Here is a 19,566-nt window from a genome sequence, read left to right on the forward strand (position 1 = left end):
ATAACTAGCTATATGACCTTGACCTTAAGGTGTGATATGGTTTGGCTCTGTGTCTCCACCCAAATATCTTGTATCTCCCATGATTCCATGTTGTGGGAGGGACCTGGTGGGAAATAATTTAATTACGGGGGCAGGTCTTTCCCATGTTGTTCTCGTGATAGTAAGCCTCACGAGATCTGATGGTTTTAAAAATGGGAGTTTCCCTGCACAAGCTCTCTCTCCTTGTCTGCTGCCATCCATGTAAGATGTGACTTGCTCCTCTTTGCCTTCCACCATGATTGTCAGGCCTCCTCAGTCATGTGGAACTGTAAGTCCATTAAACCTTTTTCTTTTGTAAATTGCCCAATCTCAGGTATGTCTTTATCAGCAGCATGAAAATGGACTAATACAAGGTGCTAGAGAAGGTGACTAAAGGCTCTATAAATTCTAAATTGTGCAATTCTAAGACATTCTTGGCATTTTACATGTCTAGATGACTGTCATCTTTTTTTGATATTTTTCCCTCACATGTTCCAGTCTATTCTCATTACAGAAGAATACGTTTAACATACAGTTACAGAAACAGAGGTTTTAAATAAATATTTAAAAGTAACTTCAAAATATATTTGCACTGAAATATGGAGGCAAAATTGTTTCTGAGTCAGGAAACATTTATTCTTCCCCATAAATTTAAATGAAGGTGAAACTGTGAATATGAAGCAAAGAACATTTATCTCACCAGGTAACTCTGAATTCTTTTAATTCTGAAACAAGAGACATGGACAACACTTACAGCATTCACACAACACTATTTTCAAAATAGGTTTTTAGCCCCTAAAAACGAAAATTCTTAGTGACAAGCTTTAGATATGCAACTTAGCCCAGTGGGTATTCACTTTGTCACAAAAAGCAACTACAGACAAATAGTTTTTCTCTCTCCCCGACACAAAAAGTGAAATTACAGACTTTTAAAGCAGAAAAAAATTTTCTCCAAAATGCAAATGATTAAGGTCCAAGGAACAAATGAACAGAGGATCTCAATTATTCAATTGAGCAAGTGATTTAGTTTGCATATTAACTCCTTTTCTTACTACTTCCTGATATCTGATTCTGGCAATATTTATCTTGTATCTACTGGGCAAGACACTGGTAACACAAAGAAATTTTAGACAAGGTCCAGTGGTATGCTGGTAAAGGTTTAACAACTAGCTCTTGAGGGAAAGGTATGTCTTCACTTCCAGCATTTACCAATTTCTATGGTGTAAATACTCCAATTGCCGCAGATTTCAAGCTAGCAACAATTTGACAACTGTCTCACAAAATTCCTCAAACTAACGATTGTCACTCATAAGCCATTACAAGCCAGTACGGTCTCCACCTTCAAGTAGCTCATAATCTCTTCATGGGTACCTATTTAAGGGGATATAAAAGAATGAGGAATATTGAGATAAAATTTAAATCAATTATATTTTTTAGGTAGTTTTAAAAGTTAGAAGGAACATAAATTTCCATGGGATTTTCCTACTTCTTTACTATTTCCCTTTTCTTCTTGCTTAAATTTATTTCAGGAAATTAAAGTGTAGAATACTTGAGGGGAGAGTAAAGGATGAGTGAAATAAGAATTTTAAAAGACAAGAAAAAACATCCTAACAAATATACTAACAGTTATGTTTCCATTACAAGAAAAAAACCTACTAAGATAAGAGCATATATAGTGTAACTATTAACATTCCATCTGCTTCAAGCTCTTTCAGTTCATTTCACAGGTCCTGAAGATTTGTCCTGACTTCTTTGGCTGCTGCTTTGATAAAATTAGCTGGCTTCTTTAGCACTATATTGAAGAGCACATAGCTTTACACCACTCACACAAGCAGCTCATAATAAAAGAAAACTGAGCTTCCTTTGCATAAACACCCCTGACCTTGTATCAGATCTTGGGCAACTGCCGGCTGGGGTGACCGGGGAATTCTTCTGGTAGCAAAACGTGGAGTCTGCACGTTGGACATGTCCCCTGTTGCATCAACCATGGTCTAATGCACTAAGGAGCAAAAAGATTTATGTCACTCTCTCAGATTTAGCCTAGCAGAGGCAGTTGTCACTCTATGCATCAGGGTTACCAACCAACATGTCTTCTGATGGATCTTTAAAGCCTTACCCTGTGGATTGTCAAGCCAATTGCTGCAACCATGGCACCTTCCCTGTGGTTTGCTGAACAAAATAGGTGGTAACTAACTGCACAATACCTTTTAGCCAGTTTATTCTACTAGAAATGCTTCCTTCAACCTCAATTTTCAAGATGACTAGCAATTCTTCCTGACAAGGAAATTGGAGAAACTTGCTATATTCTTTGGTTTACTATACACTGTTCTCATTTATAATCCAGAAAAAGTCATAACTAATCATACAAAAGTCACTAGTACCTCGTATGAAATGCTTATGGTGTTTGCGGTTAAAATCCCTAGATCATGAATACACTTCTCAGATTGTTTTCTTTGGTGATAATGACAGCGATTTTCAGCTATGAACTATCTGTTAAGTCACTTGCTTGAATACTGACTCTCCAAAAACAAATCATTTTTACATATATAAATAATGGAGGGCCAGGTCAGATGAGCGAGGATTAATAATAAGCACTATATATAATAGGCCCACTAACTATAGTCATAAAAAATAACCTGAATGAATTATATGCTTTCTACTTGTGGGCAATGGCAAAGAGTAGGATAAGTTTTGTTAAACATGTATTTCCTAAATTGTCAGAACCTTATAAACTTCAAAGGGGAAAATCAATGGCTAAGGATCTTTCCTAGAAAACCTTTGGGATTAGGCATTTTGTGGATGTATCTTCATATTAGAGCAAATACAAAATATAATTCTGTACCAGGTACCACATATCATATCTTTGAAACGATGTCTTACAAACATGGCTTGACTGAACTGGCTATTATTCACTTCCCTGAAAAGCCTTTCTTTTCTATGACTACCTTTTCCTGTGTCAAATTACATCTCTGCAACAGAGGACTTGGATCATAAATTATATACCAATAGCAACTGTGTGGCAGTAACACCAGAAGTTAATCTACATGAATGCCAAGAATCAACAAAAGACATGCCAACCTCACATTTTTCTTTTTCTTTTTTTGAGATGGAGTCTCGCTCTGTCACCCAGGCTGGAGTGCAGGGGCCCGATCTTGGCTCACTGCAAGCTCCACCTCCTGGGTTCACGCCATTCTCCCGCCTCAGCCTCCTGAGTAGCTGGGACTACAGGCACCCACCACCACGCCCGGCTAATTTTGTTTCCATATTTTTAGTAGAGATGAGGTTTCACCGTGTTAGCCACGATGGTCTCGATCTCCTGACCTCATGATCCACCCGCCTCAGCCTCCTAAAGTGCTGGGATTACAGGCGTGAGCCACCATGCCCGGCCCAACTTCACATTCTTCTAACATCAAAACTCAAGCCTGAGTATCTTTCAAAAGCAAATATAGGAGCCTGAAGAGACTGATAAATCTTATGCTTTATGAAAGGGGGCTGTCATTAATTATGGACAAAGGACACTATGTGGTATTTATAGCATGTCAATTTCAAGTGGTGCTGTTGCTAGTTCTGCCACTGAACTACCATGTCAATTGACATTTGTCCCAGTTCTATTCGAAGGAACTGCCTACTGTGTACCATCTGACTCTCAACATTGTCCCCTTCTTCTGTAGGGTGGATGGCGATCTGAGAGAGCACAATGCAATCCATGGCTATGTATGGGAAAAGCATAAATGTTTCTGTGTGGTACCCAAAAGCTCAGAGTTATATCCAGTGGAACTTGTGAGACAACACTGCATAATGATGCATGTATACGATAGTAAGTAAGGCAGTATGAATCTCATCTCGCTGATTAATGGGAAAATTTAAAGTGTTACCTGAGCGTGGAATTTGTGAGCGCAAGGCAAAACTGAAAGATTTTCTGGAGACAGATTCTCATGACAGATCACACAAGGCTCTTCTTCTTCCTCTTCCTCATCCTAGGGAAAATACAGAAAATGTTAAATTTAGCTCATTGTTTTCTCCCAAATCTAAATGTGTTCAGAATCAAAAATTTCGGTCTCACCGGATTATTGGCTCCTTCCCATGCGGCAGGACCCTGTGAAGTGAGTGGCCTCCAGGCTGGTTTTGGGGGCTGGGCAGCATCAGGCTGTGATGGAGAATGACTAGGTGAAACACAATTAACATTTGACACTGATTTTCCTTGACTCTGAAAATAAGAACATAATGTTTATTTTTTCAGAGTTGTCCTGAAACTGTAAGAGCTGACACATTAGTACAGAATGGGGTATAGTAAGAACTAGCAAAAGGGTAAATAATCAGATTTGTGAGAAATCTTGAACAAAATGGTGGCAATACTTACATACTCAGAGCTAGGTAAAAACGAAAATAACTCTATATATTCTTTTAATTAAAATAAATCTTTCAAGAAAATTAGAAAATATCTCCCTCTTTAGACTCATTCAAAGAAACTAGAGCAAATTTCAAGGAGGTCAGTTTTATTCTAGAATGATTAGGTAACAGGTATTTCAAAAAGACTTCTGATATCATTTGTTAAGTTCAAGTTGTTATTTACTGTTAACAGATGATTTAATATGATTACAAGTTACTGATTTTCTGAACAGGTTATGGAGATATTTAAAACAGTTAACTACTAAAGTTAAGGGCAGAGAGATACAGATTTTTTGGTTGCTTTTGCATTTTACCTGAGACTTTTTGGGGTCAATAAATTGGGAAATCTTGCAAACAATTTCATCAAATGTCAGTCCAGACAAGGACTTTCCATGAGCATCCTTCAATTTCCGTAAGAAATCTGTAAGCTCCTTTCTGGAAGAGATCAAGGAAAGGAAAGGGCAGTAATGATTTTCCTTAGTACCTTTGAGGATGTACCCACCAAAGGAGATATAAAATCCTATCGTATGATTGATATGTAGCATACAGACAGGACTCTTTAGGTCTTTGATCTAAAGGTCCATCTGCATTTATCTTAAACCAAATGAAAATTCCTAATTGTGTTCATTAATGATACTTAATGTTTTCATGAGTGATAAAGTTTAGTACTTATTTTCTTTCCAAAAAGAGACTTTGTTTTTGAGAGCTCACTAGGTGAAAATTAAGTTTATCCACTTATTTATGCACTGGGTTCTTTATACCATCTCTCAAGTGGTCTCTTGCTCGGGATAACATATTGATTTTTAACTATGTTGCTATTGGTTTCTCTCTTCTTTATCAGGGTTAATAGTTGTACTTTTGTAAAACTCAGAAAACAAAGATTAAACAGAACAGGAAAGCAAGGGTTAAAAATCACATTAATTATATAATGAAAGAACCCACAATTATTATTATTATTATTTTTTATTACTATTATACTTTAGGTTTTAGGGTACATGTGCACAATGTGCAGGTTTGTTACATATGTATCCATGTGCCATGTTGTTTTGCTGCACCCATTAACTCGTCATTTAGCATTAGATATATCTCCTAATGCTGTCCCTCCCCCCTCCCCTCACCCCACAACAGTCCCTGAAGTGTGATGTTCCCCTTCCTGTGTCCATGAGTTCTCATTGTTCAATTCCCACCTATGAGTGAGAACATGCGGTGTTTTGTTTTTTGTCCTTGCGATAGTTTACTGAGAATGATGTTTCCCAGTTTCATCCATGTCCCTACAAAGGACACGAACTCATCATTTTTTATGGCTGCATAGTATTTCATGGTGTATATGTGCCACATTTTCTTAATCCAGTCTATCGTTGTTGGACATTTGGGTTGGTTCCAACTCTTTGCTATTGTGAATAGTGTCGCAATAAACATACGTGTGCATGTGTCTTTATAGCAGAATGGTTTATAGTCCTTTGGGTATATACCCAGTAATGCGATGGCTGGGTCAAATGGTATTTCTACTTCTAGATCCCTGAGGAATCGCCACACTGACTTCCACAATGGTTGAACTAGTTTACCGTCCCACCAACAGTGTAAAAGTGTTCCCATTTCTCCACATCCTCTCCAGCACCTGTTGTTTCCTGACTTTTGAATGATGGCCATTCTAACTGGTGTGAGATGGTATCTCACTGTGGTTTTGATTTGCATTTCTCTGATGGCCAGTGATGATAAGCATTTTTTCATGTGTTTTTTGGCTGCATAAATGTCTTCTTTTGAGAAGTGTCTGTTCATGTCCTTTGCCCGCTTTTTGATGGGGTTGTTTGTTTTTTTCTTGTAAATTTGTTTGAGTTCATTGTAGATTCTGGATATTAGCCCTTTGTCAGATGAGTAGGTTGCAAAAATTTTCTCCCATTCTGTAGGTTGCCTGTTCACTCTGATGGTAGTTTCTTTTGCTGTGCAGAAGCTCTTTAGTTTAATGAGATCCCATTTGTCAATTTTGGCTTTTGTTGCCATTGCTTTTGGTGTTTTAGACATGAAGTCCTTGCCCATGCCTATGTCCTGAATGGTATTGCCTAGGTTTTCTTGTAGGATTTTAATGGCTTTAGGTCTAACATTTAAGTCTTTAATCCATCTTGAATTAATTTTTGTATAAGGTGTAAGGAAGGGATCCAGTTTCAGCTTTCTACATATGGCTAGCCAGTTTTCCCAGCACCATTTATTAAATAGGGAATCCTTTCCCCATTTCTTGTTTTTGTCAGGTTTGTCAAAGATCAGATAGTTGTAGATATGCGGCATCATTTCTGAGGGCTCTGTTCTGTTCCATTGATCTATGTCTCTGTTGTGGTACCAGTACCATGCTGTTTTGGTTACTGTAGCCTTGTAGTATAGTTTGAAGTCAGGTAGCGTGATGCCTCCAGCTTTGTTCTTTTGGCTTAGGATTGATTTGGCAATGCGGGCTCTTTTTTGGTTCCATATGAACTTTAAAGTAGTTTTTTCCAATACTGTGAAGAAAGTCATTGGTAGCTTGATGGGGATGGCATTGAATCTATAAATTACCTTGGGCAGTATGGCCATTTTCACGACATTGATTCTTCCAACCCATGAGCATGGAATGTTCTTCCATTTGTTTGTATTCTCTTTTATTTAATTGAGCAGTGGTTTGTAGCTCTCCTTGAAGAGCTCCTTCACATCCCTTGTAAGTTAGATTCCGAGGTATTTTATTCGCTTTGAAGCAATTGTGAATTGGAGTTCACTCATAATTTGGCTCTCTGTTTGTCTGTGATTGGTGTACAAGAATGCTTGTGATTTTTGTACATTGATTTTGTATCCTGAGACTTTGCTGAAGTTGCTAATCAGCTTAAGGAGATTTTGGGCTGAGACAATGGGGTTTTCTAGATATACAATCATGTCATCTGCAAACAGGGACAATTTGACTTCCTCTTTTCCTAATTGAATACCCTTTATTTCCTTCTCCTGCCTGATTGCTCTGGCCAGAACTTCCAGCACTATGTTGAATAGGAGTGGTGAGAGAGGGCGTCCCTGTCTTGTGCCAGTTTTCAAAGGGAATGCTTCCAGTTTTTGCCCATTCAGTATGATATTGGCTGTGGGTTTGTCATAGATAACTCTTATTATTTTGAGATACATCCCATCAATACCTAATTTATTGAGAGTTTTTAGCATGAAGGGTTGTTGAATTTTGTCAAAGGCCTTTTCTGCATCTATTGAGATAATCATGTGGTTTTTGTCTTTGGTTCTGTTTATATGCTGGATTACATTTATTGATTTGCATATGTTGAACCAGCCTTGCATCCCAGGGATGAAGCCCACTTGATCATGGTGTATAAGCTTTTTGATGTGCTGCTGGATTGGGTTTGCCAGTAGTTTATTGAGGATTTTTGCATCAATGTTCATCAAGGATATTGGTCTGAAATTCTCTTTTTTGGTTATGTCTCTGCCAGGCTTTGGTACCAGGACGATGCTGGCTTCATAAAATGTGTTAGGGAGGATTCCCTCTTTTTCTATCGATTGGAATAGTTTCAGAAGGAATGGTACCAGTTCCTCCTTGTACCTCTGGTAGAATTCGGCTGTGAATCCATCAGGTCCTGGACTCTTTTTGGTTGGTAAGCTATTGATTATTGCCACAATTTCAGAGCCTGTTATTGGTCTATTCAGAGATTCAACTTCTTCCTGGTTTAGTCTTGGGAGGGTGTATTTGTCGAGGAATTTATCCATGTCTTCTAGATTTTCTAGTTTATTTGCATAGAGGTGTTTGTAGTACTCTCTGATGGTAGATTGTATTTCTGTGGGTTTGGTGGTGATATCCCCTTTTTCATTTTTTATTGCATCTATTTGATTCTCCTCTCTTTTCTTCTTTATTAGTCTTGCTAGCGGTCTATCAATTTTGTTGATCTTTTCAAAAAACCAGCTCCTGGATTCATTAATTTGTTGAAGGGTTTTTTGTGTCTCTATTTCCTTCAGTTCTGCTCTGATTTTAGTTATTTCTAGCCTTCTGCTAGCTTTTGAATGTGTTTGCTCTTGCTTTTCTAGTTCTTTTAATTGTGATGTTAGGGTGTCAATTTTGGATCTTTCCTGCTTTCTCTTGTGGGCATTTAGTGCTGTAAATTTCCCTCTACACACTGCTTTGAATGTGTCCCAGAGATTCTGGTATGTTGTGTCTTTGTTCTCATTGGTTTCAAAGAACATCTTTATTTCTGCCTTCATTTCATTATGTACCCAGTAGTCATTCAGGAGCAGGTTGTTCAGTTTCCATGTAGTTGAGCAGTTTTGAGTGAGTTTCTTAATCCTGAGTTCTAGTTTGATTGCACTGTGGTCTGAGAGACAGTTTGTTATAATTTCTGTTCTTTTACATTTGCTGAGGAGAGCTTTACTTCCAACTATGTGGTCAATTTTGGAATAGGTGTGGTGTGGTGCTGAAAAAAATGTATATTCTGTTGATTTGGGGTGGAGAGTTCTGTAGATGTCTATTAGGTCCACTTTGTGCAGAGCTGAGTTCAATTCCTGGATATCCTTGTTAACTTTCTGTCTTGTTGATCTGTGTAATGTTGACAGTGGGGTGTTAAAATCTCCCATTATTATTGTGTGGGAGTTTAAGTCTCTTTGTAGGTCACTCAGGACTTGCTTTATGAATCTGGGTGCTCCTGTGTTGGGTGCATATATATTTAGGATAGTTAGCTCTTCTTGTTGAATTGATCCCTTTACCATTATGTAATGGCCTTCTTTGTCTCTTTTGATCTTTGTTGGTTTAAAGTCTATTTTATCAGAGACTAGGATTGCAACCCCTGCCTTTTTTTGTTTTACATTTGCTTGATAGATCTTCCTCCATCCCTTTATTTTGAGTCTATGTGTGTCTCTGCACGTGAGATGGGTTTCCTGAATACAGCACACTGATGGGTCCTGACTCCTTATCCAGTTTGCCAGTCTGTGTCTTTTAATTGGAGCATTTAGCCCATTTACATTTAAAGTTAATATTGTTATGTGTGAATCTGATCCTGTCATTATGATGTTAGTTGGTTATTTTGCTCATTGGTTGATGCAGTTTCTTCCTAGCCTCGATGGTCTTTACAATTTGGCATGTTTTCAGGGGCTGGTACCGGTTGTTCCTTTCCATGTTTATTTAGTGCTTCCTTCAGGAGCTCTTTTAGGGCAGGCCTGGTGGTGACAAAATCACTCAGCATTTGCTTGTCTGTAAAGGATTTTATTTCTCCTTCACTTATGAAGCTTAGTGTGGCTGGATATGAAATTCTGGGTTGAAAATTCTTTTCTTTAAGAATGTTGAATATCGGCCCCCACTCTCTTCTGGCTTGTAGAGTTTCTGCTGAGAGATCAGCTGTTAGTCTGATGGGCTTCCCTTTGTGGGTAACCTGACCTTTCTCTCTGGCTGCCCTTAACATTTTTTCCTTAATTTCAACTTTGGTGAATCTGACAATTATGTGTCTTGGAGTTGCTCTTCTCGAGGAGTATCTTTGTGGCGTTCTCTGTATTTCCTAATGTGAATGTTGGCCTACCTTGCTAGATTGGGGAAGTTCTCCTGGATAATATCTTGCAGAGTGCTTTCCAACTTGGTTCCATTCTCCCCATCATTTTCAGGTACACCAATCAGACGTAGGTTTGGTCTTTTCACATAGTCCCAAATTTCTTGGAGGCTTTTTTCATTTCTTTTTATTCTTTTTTCTCTAAACTTCCCTTCTCGCTTCATTTCATCTTCCATCAGTGATACCCTTTCTTCCAGTTGATCGCATCGGCTACCGAGGCTTCTGCAGTCTTCGCGTAGTTCTCGATACTTGGCTTTCAGCTCCATCAGCTCCTTTAAGCCCTTCTCTCCATTGGTTATTCTAGTTATCCATTCGTCTAATTTTTTTTCAAAGTTTTTAACTTCTTTGCTATTGTTTTGAATTTCCTCCCATAGCTCGGAGTAGTTTGATCGTCTGAAGCCTTCTTCTCTCAACTCGTCAAAGTCATCCACTGTCCAGCTTTGTTCCATTGCTGGTGAGGAACTGTGTTCCTTTGGAGGAGGAGAGGTGCTCTGCTTTTTAGAGTTTCCAGTTTTTCTGCTCTGTTTTTTCCCCATCTTTGTGGTTTTATCTACTTTTGGTCTTTGATGATGGTGATGTACAGATGGGTTTTTGGTGTGGATGTCCTTTCTGTTTGTTAGTTTTCCTTCTACCAGACAGGACCCTCAGCTGCAGGTCTGTTGGAGTTTACTAGAGGTCCACTCCAGACCCTGTGTGGCTGGGTGTCAGCAGTGGTGGCTGCAGAACAGCGGATTTTCGTGAGACCACAAATTCAGCTGTCTGATAGTTCCTCTGGAAGTTTTGTCTCAGAGGAGTACCTGGCCGAGTGAGGTGTCAGTCTGTCCCTACTGGGGGGTGCCTCCCAGTTAGGCTGCTCGGGGGTCAGGGACCCACTTTAGGAGGCAGTCTGTCTGTTCTCAGCTCTCCAGCTGCATGCTGGGAGAACCACTACTCTCTTCAAAGCTGTCAGTCAGACAGGGACAATTAAGTCTGCAGAGGTTCCTGCTGAATTTTTGTTTGTCTGTGCCCTGCCCCCAGAGGTGGAGCCTACAGAGGCAGGCAGGCCTCCTTGAGCTGTGGTGGGCTCCACCGAGTTCCAGCTTCCTGGCTGCTTTGTTAACCTAAGCAAGCCTGGGCAATGGCGGGTGCCCCTCCCCCAGCCTAGCTGCCGCCTTGCAGTTTGATCTCAGACTGCTGTGCTAGCAATCAGCGAGACTCCGTGGGCATAGGACCCTCTGAGCCAGGTGCGGGACACAATCTCCTGGTGTGCCGTTTTCCCAGCCCATTGGAAAAGCGCAGTATTAGGGTGGGACTGACCCGATTTTCCTGGTGCCGTCTGTTACCCCTTTCTTTGACTAGGAAAGGGAACTCCCTGACCCCTTGCACTTCCCGAGTGGGGCAATGCCTCACCCTGCTTTGGCTCATGCACAGTGTGCTTCACCGACTGTCCTGCACCCACTGTTTGGCACTCCCTAGTGAGATGAAACCGGTACCTCAAACGGAAATGCAGAAATCACTGGTCTTCTGTGTCGCTCAGGCTGGGAGCCGTAGACTGGAGCTGTTCCTATTTGGCCATCTTGGCTCCACCCCAGAACCCACAATTATTTTAATTGATATGTTCCTTTTCAATTCCCAAGATCCATTGACCCAAAGCCTGCATGTACATTTTTGATGGGACAAAGTATAATGAAATATTTTTGTTTCCCAAATGAAGTGTCACGTCATCAGCCTTATGCAACTACCTTTGATTTATAATGTTTTTATACATATTTATAACAACTGTACTAGAGTTCTATTTTATTATCTATTCGCTATTATGAAATTTATAAAATTATAATTTAATAATGAAGTGTGCCAGTATATATATTAAATGTTTGTATTGAAATAAAAATACTTGTGAAAAGTAGAATTATTTCCTTAGGTATGAGTTAAGATAAAAGAAACTTCATTTGTGTAGGAATATAATTAAATATCTTTCTACTAAAAGTAGACTGTGAAAAGCACAGTAAAGTTATGATTTCTTGCATTTTTAGTGTGTTCTCCAACAAAGAAAGTATAAGGACCCTCAAAATTAAGGAAATTAGGAAATTAAATCCTAAAGATGTTTGGGCTTATATAGCATACAATCAACTTAAAATTCACTGTGGAGATAGGTTAAGATAATTATGGCAGTTAGTGCCATTAAAATTGGGTAAGTTTATGTCTAGTTGTACTTTCAGTAAATGAGCATACCTAAATTTAAAGTTACTCTCTCATGATATAAGACTAGTAACTTTTTAATGAGGAGGTTCACCATTGAACACTGTCTCTTCTTGGTAAATTTCTTTTTCCTTACCAAGGTCAAGGTAAGGAAACATCTGTACTTTTTTTGTGTTTGTTATGTTTCTCTGAAATGTTTCATTGCCACAATTATGGCTATGAAAACTGGAGAATATGATCTGTATCCACCAATAAATAAAAACTAAGGTACCTGGTTTGTTGTGGAAAGGCAGTTTTCAGCCTGTCTGTAATTCTCTCCCAATTCATCATGGAGGGATCACTCCCCAGACCTGCACTGGGAGGCACAGCGTCTCCCACAGGCGCTGGCAGAGCCCAGGCTATGCCAGTCATCTGTAAGAGGCAGAGAGTTACAGCCCATCAGGTTTAATTATTAAGTAGTGACATTCCTATACCTCAGAAAATGGGTACAATGAAGAAGAGTAGTGGCATACACATTCAATTTTTAGAGTTTTTCTCTTAATTAATGTTTCTAATTGTTTGTAACTATTTTAAACTTATTTTAAAAATAGGACAAAGAAAAGGGTAGAATGAAGAAGAATACTGACATACACAATCCCTTTTAGGGTTTTTCTCTTAACTAATACAAACAATATTTCTAACTGTTTATAAATATTTAAACTTATTTTTAAAATAGGACATGCTTACTTCAGTAATTACACATGTACAGAAAAACATGAAGGCTGTTTACTGCTGTTTCTCTTTTAACAGTGAAAACTGAAAAAAACCTGACGTCTATAGAGGAATGAATAAATTATGGCACATCTAATCAAGTTTTTAAAAATAGAACTATATGTCTGGGCATGAGATATGCATGAAATACGATTTTTTAAAAAGTATGTGGCACACTATTTATGATACGACTTCTTTTTATATTAAATTTTAAATGCATATATATACACAGAGAAAGGTCTGTAAATTACAATGCGTAAGAAGTGATTATTTCTTAGGGATCAATTGCACAGTAACTTTGTTTTCTAATGTGCTTACATTTCTCTGTTATTCGCATTTTGTGATTAGCATATATACCTTTATAACGAGAAAGTAAAGTTACATTTTTCAAACAACCAAATAAAGATGGGAATACTACTAGAATTGCTCTGCCCAATGTCTCATCAATGTTGTAGATAAAGGTAGTGCAGAAGTTGAAGTGACATGTAGCCATGAAACCATCAGTTTTCTCCATATTTTATGGTAGTTCCTTAAGATTCTAATTAAATAATAAGTGAATATTTTTGGAGTGCTCATCTGATTACTAAGATAATTATGACCACTTGCACCTTTTACGTAAGGCTCTAATGGGTTATTTTCAAATATTAGTTATTATTCGTGAAAAACTAGCAACTACTAACAGTCATTGTAATAACTGGTACAGAGCCTAATAAGTGAGGTGAAGCAGAATATTTCCCAGAAATCTGAATTTGCTTCTATGTCAAGCTTCACCCCAGGAATCAGAAAGTAATCTTATTAGGAGGTTAAGGTATTTTAATGTTTTTAATAAAATTTTATCATAGTTTCTTATAGAATGGTGGGCAAGCAAATTGCAAGAGTTAACACTGTAATATTATGGTAGTAAAAAGATGTGTTACTTATTTAACATATTAAGGACTATATACAGATTTGTTTATAGACAGGTAGCCTCGACAATAATAAGCAGAGTCCATCTGACCATATATTTCAAAAGGAAACTGTTAGCAATATATGGGGACCAGAAAAGAAAAGAAACAATTAATTGCACCTAAATATACTTATAGGAAAATCAAGATTAGAGCATTTTCATTAATTACATCTAACATCATTCTTTTGGAAGATTTTCCTTTAATAAAAAAAGTTTACCTTCGCCAAGATTACAACTGATAATTCTGGTAATTTCAAATTTATATGTTCCTTCTTCAGGTTTGGATAAAGTTTATCTGGCTATTTGTAGCTGGGAAGATTTATAACTTTACAGTTTATGTTCCAAGGTGATGCTATTTATATTGTCTGTTTATAGATACAGTTGAAACACTGTCCTACTATGTGTGTGTACGTGTGTGGAAATAAAATTTTTCTTTAGCTTTATGCTATAATTTAGTTTGTTGTGACTTGGCTTCTCTGCTTTTCAATAATCTTCTCAACAACCATGCCAAAAAAATCTATTAGAAATATCAATTTACCCTGCATTGTTGCCTATTTCAGAAGCAATATTATAATTTTAAGGATTCTCTAGTATAAAAACATATTTATCTTTGTATCCCAAAACTAAGCTAGTATCAGTTAAATAATATATGTAACACCCTGAGCACAGTGGTTCACAGGAAGTATTCATTCAATTATCACCACCACCCTCATCATTATCATATCAAATGAGTGAACAAAATGAAGATATTGATTCAGGAAGCCCACTAGAGTAATAAAAAACCTAATTAACATCTATTCCACCAAGAAAGCTTTTACCAGGGGGGCTCTAGGTTGGCCAGTTGCAGAGACGACTCCCGAGCAAACTGCAGGCATTTGAGGAACAGTAAGTATGGGTCTAAAGAAAGATTCTTTCACAAGGGGTCTTCCTAAGAACTGCTGCATCTAAAATAGAAAATATAAACAATAATAAACAAAAAAACCCCACACATTTATATATTTAGGCAATCATCTAAATTCATACAGCAATATCGGGGGGGGGGAACACTCATTTGAACTCAAGATACAAAGCACATTAGAAACAATGTATGTCAGAAAATGAAACATATAAATATTGGAAAAACAAAGGGCAATGAGATGTACTGAAAACAGCATTGACAAAGACAGAAAAGAAATAGATTCTAGCCACATTTCTCTCTATGTAGCTGAATAACCTTGGAAACCAATTTCCTAATCTATAAAATGAGAGGGCTGGATAAGGTAATCATTAAGGTTCCCTCCCAACTGTAATCACATGGAACTATGCAAAGGAGATTCTCAGGAAGTGTTATCCATGTTGGTGGACAATATTGATACTCAGAAATTTCACAGAACAACCCAAAGTTATCCATAGAAAATATTTTATATTGGAGGTAATACTTGATGAAATTCTAACTTAATGTTTAGCTCCAAGGAGAGCTGGCAGAGGAAGTGGGATGGGCCTGGGAGATAAACTCTGCTATAGTGATTTGCAGATATGCTTGTGGGTATTACTGTACTTCCCAGGGGGTTATGGAAATCTAGACCTTCTTAGCAGCTATCTGTGGAAAAGATACCTTGCTGGCTGGAGTAGAGAAGGGGGCAGATTTATTGAATATGTACATGCCAGCCCTACTACTGGCATTAAGCATAAAGCAGGAGTTCAATTAACAATTTGTTACTGAACTTAAATAATGAGGAACAGCAACATAGCTCTAAGTAATGATCCTAAAAATATCATGTGAAAAATTAATGGGGAACTTTACAATGGACAGACTGGACTGGCATTTGAGTGTTAACATCTTCAAAGAACATTATGTGCTTGCTAGGTAAGAAAAAGAGATTTTTTAAACAACTGGGGAAACAAAAATTCTAACTGGATATTAACAATCATAATTTTCTTAGGTAAGACAATGGTGTTATGATTATATCCAGTAAGAGTTCCTCATCTTTTAGGATATATCCTAAAGCATAAATGGATAAATTGGATGATATCTGGGGTTTGCTTTAAAATATTCCAGTGGAGAGGAAAAAGGGAATGACATAAAACAAGGCTGACAATATGTTGATAATGCTGAGGCTGGCTCCTGGGTTTGAAGAGGTTCATTATACTATTTTTTACATATGTGTCAAATTTTTTACATGTAAAGTCTTAAAAAAATGAATGAATGGTGGGTACTGAGTCAACAGTCCTACTCTGTTTGAGAACCACTATTACATAACACTTTATTTTTATTTTCAACGGACACATAATTGTACATTTTTAATGGGGTACAATGTGATGTTTTCATACATGTATACATTGTGTAATGATCAAAGGGTAATTGGCATATTCATCACTTCATTTGTCATTTCTTTGTGGTGGTAATGTTCAAAATCCTCTCTTCTAGCCATTTTGAGATATACCATACCTTACTGTTAACTATAATCATCTTACTAATAGAACGCCAGAGCTTATCCTTCCTTTCTAATTGTACCCATTGACCAACCAACCTCTCCCTATGCTTGCCTTCCATCTATCCTCCCTAGTCTCTGGTAACCACTGTTCTATTCATTAATTTAATGAGACCAACTCTTTTAGATTCCACATGCATGGGATCAGGTAGTATTTGTCTTTCTGTGTCTGGCTTATTTAACTTAACATAATGTCCTCCAGGATCATCCAAGTTGTCACAAATGACAGGATTTCATTCTTTTTTATGACTAAGTAGTATTTCATTGTGTATATATACATTTTCTTTATCCATTCAACCTTTATGGACACTTAAATAGATGCCATATCTTAGCAATTGTAAATAATGCTGCAGTGAACATGGGAGTGCAGATGTCTCTTCAGGATACTTGACTTCATGTCCTTTCCCACTATACTCAGTAGTAGGATTGTTGGAGCATATGGTAGTTGTATTTTTAATTTTCTGAGGAACCTCAATACTGTATTCCATAATAGCTGTGCTAATTTACATTCCCACCAACAGTGTGTAAGGGTTCCCTTTTTTCCACATCATCGCCAACATTTGATATCATTTGTTTTTTGATAACAGCGATTCTTTTTTTTTTCTAATTATTATACTTTAAGTTCTGGGATACATGTGCAGAATGTGCAGGTTTGTTACATAGGTATACACGTGCCATGGTGGTTTGCTGCACCCATCAACCCGTCATCTACATTAGGTATTTCTCCTAATGCTATCCCTGCCCTAGCCCTCACTCCCCAACAGACCCCAGTGTGTGATGTTCCCCTCCCTGTGTCCATGTGTTCTCATTGCTCAACTCCCACTTACGAGTGAGAACATGCAGTGTTTGGTTTTCTGTTCCTGTGTTAGTTTGCTGAGAATGATGATTTCTAACTTCATCCATGTCCCTGCAAAGGATATGAACACATCCTTTTTTATGGCTGCAGAGTATTCTATGGTGTATATTTGCCACATTTTCTTTATCCAGTCTATCATTGATGGGCATTTGGGTTGGTTCCAAGTATTTGCTATTGTGAACAGTGCTGCAATAAACGTATGTGTGCATGTGTCTTTATAGTAGAATGATTTACAATCCTTTGGGTATATACCTAGTAATGGGATTGCTGAGTCTATTTCTGTTTCTAGACCCTTCAGGAATCGTCACACTGTCTTCCACAATGGTTGCACTAATTTACACTCCCACCAACAGTATAAAAGTGTTCTTATTTCTCCACATCTTCTCTAGTATCTGTTGTTTCCTGACTTTTTAATGATTGTCATTCTAACTGGCGTGAGATGGTATCTCATTGTGGTTCTGATTTGCATTTCTCTAACAACCAGTGATGACGAGCTTTTTTTCATGTTTGTTGGCCACATAAATGTCATCTTTTGAGAAGTGTCTGTTCATATCCTTTGCCCACTTTTTGATAGGGTTGTTTTTTTCTTGTAAATTTGTTTAAGTTCTTTGTAGATTCTAGATATCAGCCCTTTGTCAGATGGATAAGATTGCAAAAATTTTCTCCTATTCTATAGGTTGCCTGTTCACTCTGATGCTGTGCAGAAGCTCTTTAATTAGATCCCATTTGTCAGTTTTGGCTTTTGTTGCCATTGCTTTTGGTGTTTTAGTCATGAAGTCTTTGCCCATGCCTATGTCCTGAATGGTATTGACTAGGTTTTCTTCTAGGGTTTTTAGGGTTTTAGGTCTTACATTTAAGTCTTTAATCCATCTTGAGTTGATTTTTGTATAAGGTGTAAGGAAGGGGTCCAGTTTGTTTTCTGCAAATGGCTAGCCAGTTTTCCCAACACCATTTATTAAATAGGGAATCTTTTCCCCATTGCTTGTTGTTGTCACATTTGTCAAAGATCAGATGGTTGTAGATGTGTGGCGTTATTTCTGAGGCTTCTGTTCTGTTCCATTGGTCTATATATCTGTTTTGGTACCAGTAGCTATTCTAACTAAAGAGAGGTGATACCTTGTAATTTTGGTTTGCATTTCCTTGAATTCTTCTTATCCATGAATACGATGTATTTTTCCATTTCTTTGTGTCCTCAATTTCTTTCACCAACGTTTGATAGTTTTCAGTGTAGTGATCTTTCTCCTCCTTGGTTAAACTTATTCCCAGGTATCTTTGTTTTTTGTAGCTATTGTAAATGGGATTTTCTTAATTTCTTTTTCAGATTGTTCACTATTAGTAAACAGAAATGCTATTGATTCTTGTATGTTGATTTTGTATCCTGAATCTTTACCAAATTTGTTAGTTTTAGGAGTTTTTAAGTGGAGTCTCTGGGATTTTCTATATATAAGATCATTTGTCTGCAAAAAGGGACAATCTGACTCCCTTCTTTCCAATTTGGATATCTTTTCTTCCCCTCTCTTGCCTAACTGCTCTGGCTAGGACTTCTAGTACTATTTTTAATAGAAATAGTGAGAGTGGGCATCCTTGTCTTGTTTCAGATCTCAGAGGAAACGCTTTTAACTTTTTCCCATTTAGTATAATGTTAGCTGTGGGTTTGTCATATATGGGCTTTATTGTGTTGAGGTATGTACCTCCTATACCTAATTCTTTGAGAGTTTTTATCATAAAGTGAGGTTGAATTTTGTCAAATGCTTTTTCTGCATCTATTGAAATGATCATATGGTTTTTGTCCTTCTTTCTGTTGATATGTTGTATCATATTTACTGATTTGTGTATTTTAAATAACCGTTGCATGATCTTTTTACTGGTACTAACACTTCTTTGAGGATTAAACAGCCAAGCTACAAAAATCATGACACAATGAAACACATAGAATTACTGGGTTAAACTGGGAACGATCCACACTTTCATAGAATTCTCTACTATGGAAGTCTGGTGACCACTCCTTAGAACACTAGTATCCCAGAAATAGATGGGACTTGAGTGATCAGATCATCCAGTACAATTTCCTGATTCGCTGATGGGAAAGGAAAAGTCCAGAAGAGCTGATTTTCCCAAGATCAACATAGCTCTTCACAAAGTTAAGATCTGAACCCAGACCTCATTAGTGTACTTTCATTGTATGTACCATCTCAATTTACAGCAAATAGCACTGTAACGTTTCTAGCTGCTCTTCTCCCAAACTCTCTCCTCAGATGCTCAGTGGTCACCAATGCTTGTACTTTAACAGAACTGTTAGCTTAATCAAGCACAGCAGTGACCCTAATTAGGAAGCACAAAAGATACAGGTGAACCCTCAGAATGTTAGCAAAGGATGCTTATAAATTACCACACAGCCTAACTGCCAGTAGGTTTTTG

The 19,566-nt window shown here is 37.6% G+C and overlaps 1 protein-coding gene across 8 annotated transcripts in view; it reads right to left on the reverse strand.

Annotated features, from left to right (window-relative positions):
* Positions 1-632: 632 nt before the first annotated feature.
* Positions 633-19,566, reverse strand: part of DZIP3 (DAZ interacting zinc finger protein 3) — a 115,126-nt gene continuing 96,192 nt past the window's right edge. For 5 of the 8 annotated variants that reach the window (XM_030801605.1, XM_030801606.1, XM_030801608.1 and 2 more), the window contains 6 exons: positions 14,640-14,765; positions 12,397-12,536; positions 4,722-4,842; positions 4,082-4,225; positions 3,894-3,995; positions 633-2,017 (listed from right to left, as the gene is read on the reverse strand). In XM_030801605.1, the coding sequence (XP_030657465.1) occupies positions 1,907-2,017; positions 3,894-3,995; positions 4,082-4,225; positions 4,722-4,842; positions 12,397-12,536; positions 14,640-14,765 (744 nt within the window). In that variant the 3' untranslated portion in view covers positions 633-1,906. Of the gene's footprint in view, positions 2,018-3,893; positions 3,996-4,081; positions 4,226-4,721; positions 4,843-12,396; positions 12,537-14,639; positions 14,766-19,566 lie in introns of those variants that run through there. The other 3 variants (XM_003261776.3, XM_030801607.1, XM_030801610.1) reach the window with 3 other exon arrangements.

Source organism: Nomascus leucogenys, chromosome 21 (genome assembly GCF_006542625.1).
Source record: "Nomascus leucogenys isolate Asia chromosome 21, Asia_NLE_v1, whole genome shotgun sequence".
Lineage (NCBI taxonomy): Eukaryota > Metazoa > Chordata > Mammalia > Primates > Hylobatidae > Nomascus > Nomascus leucogenys.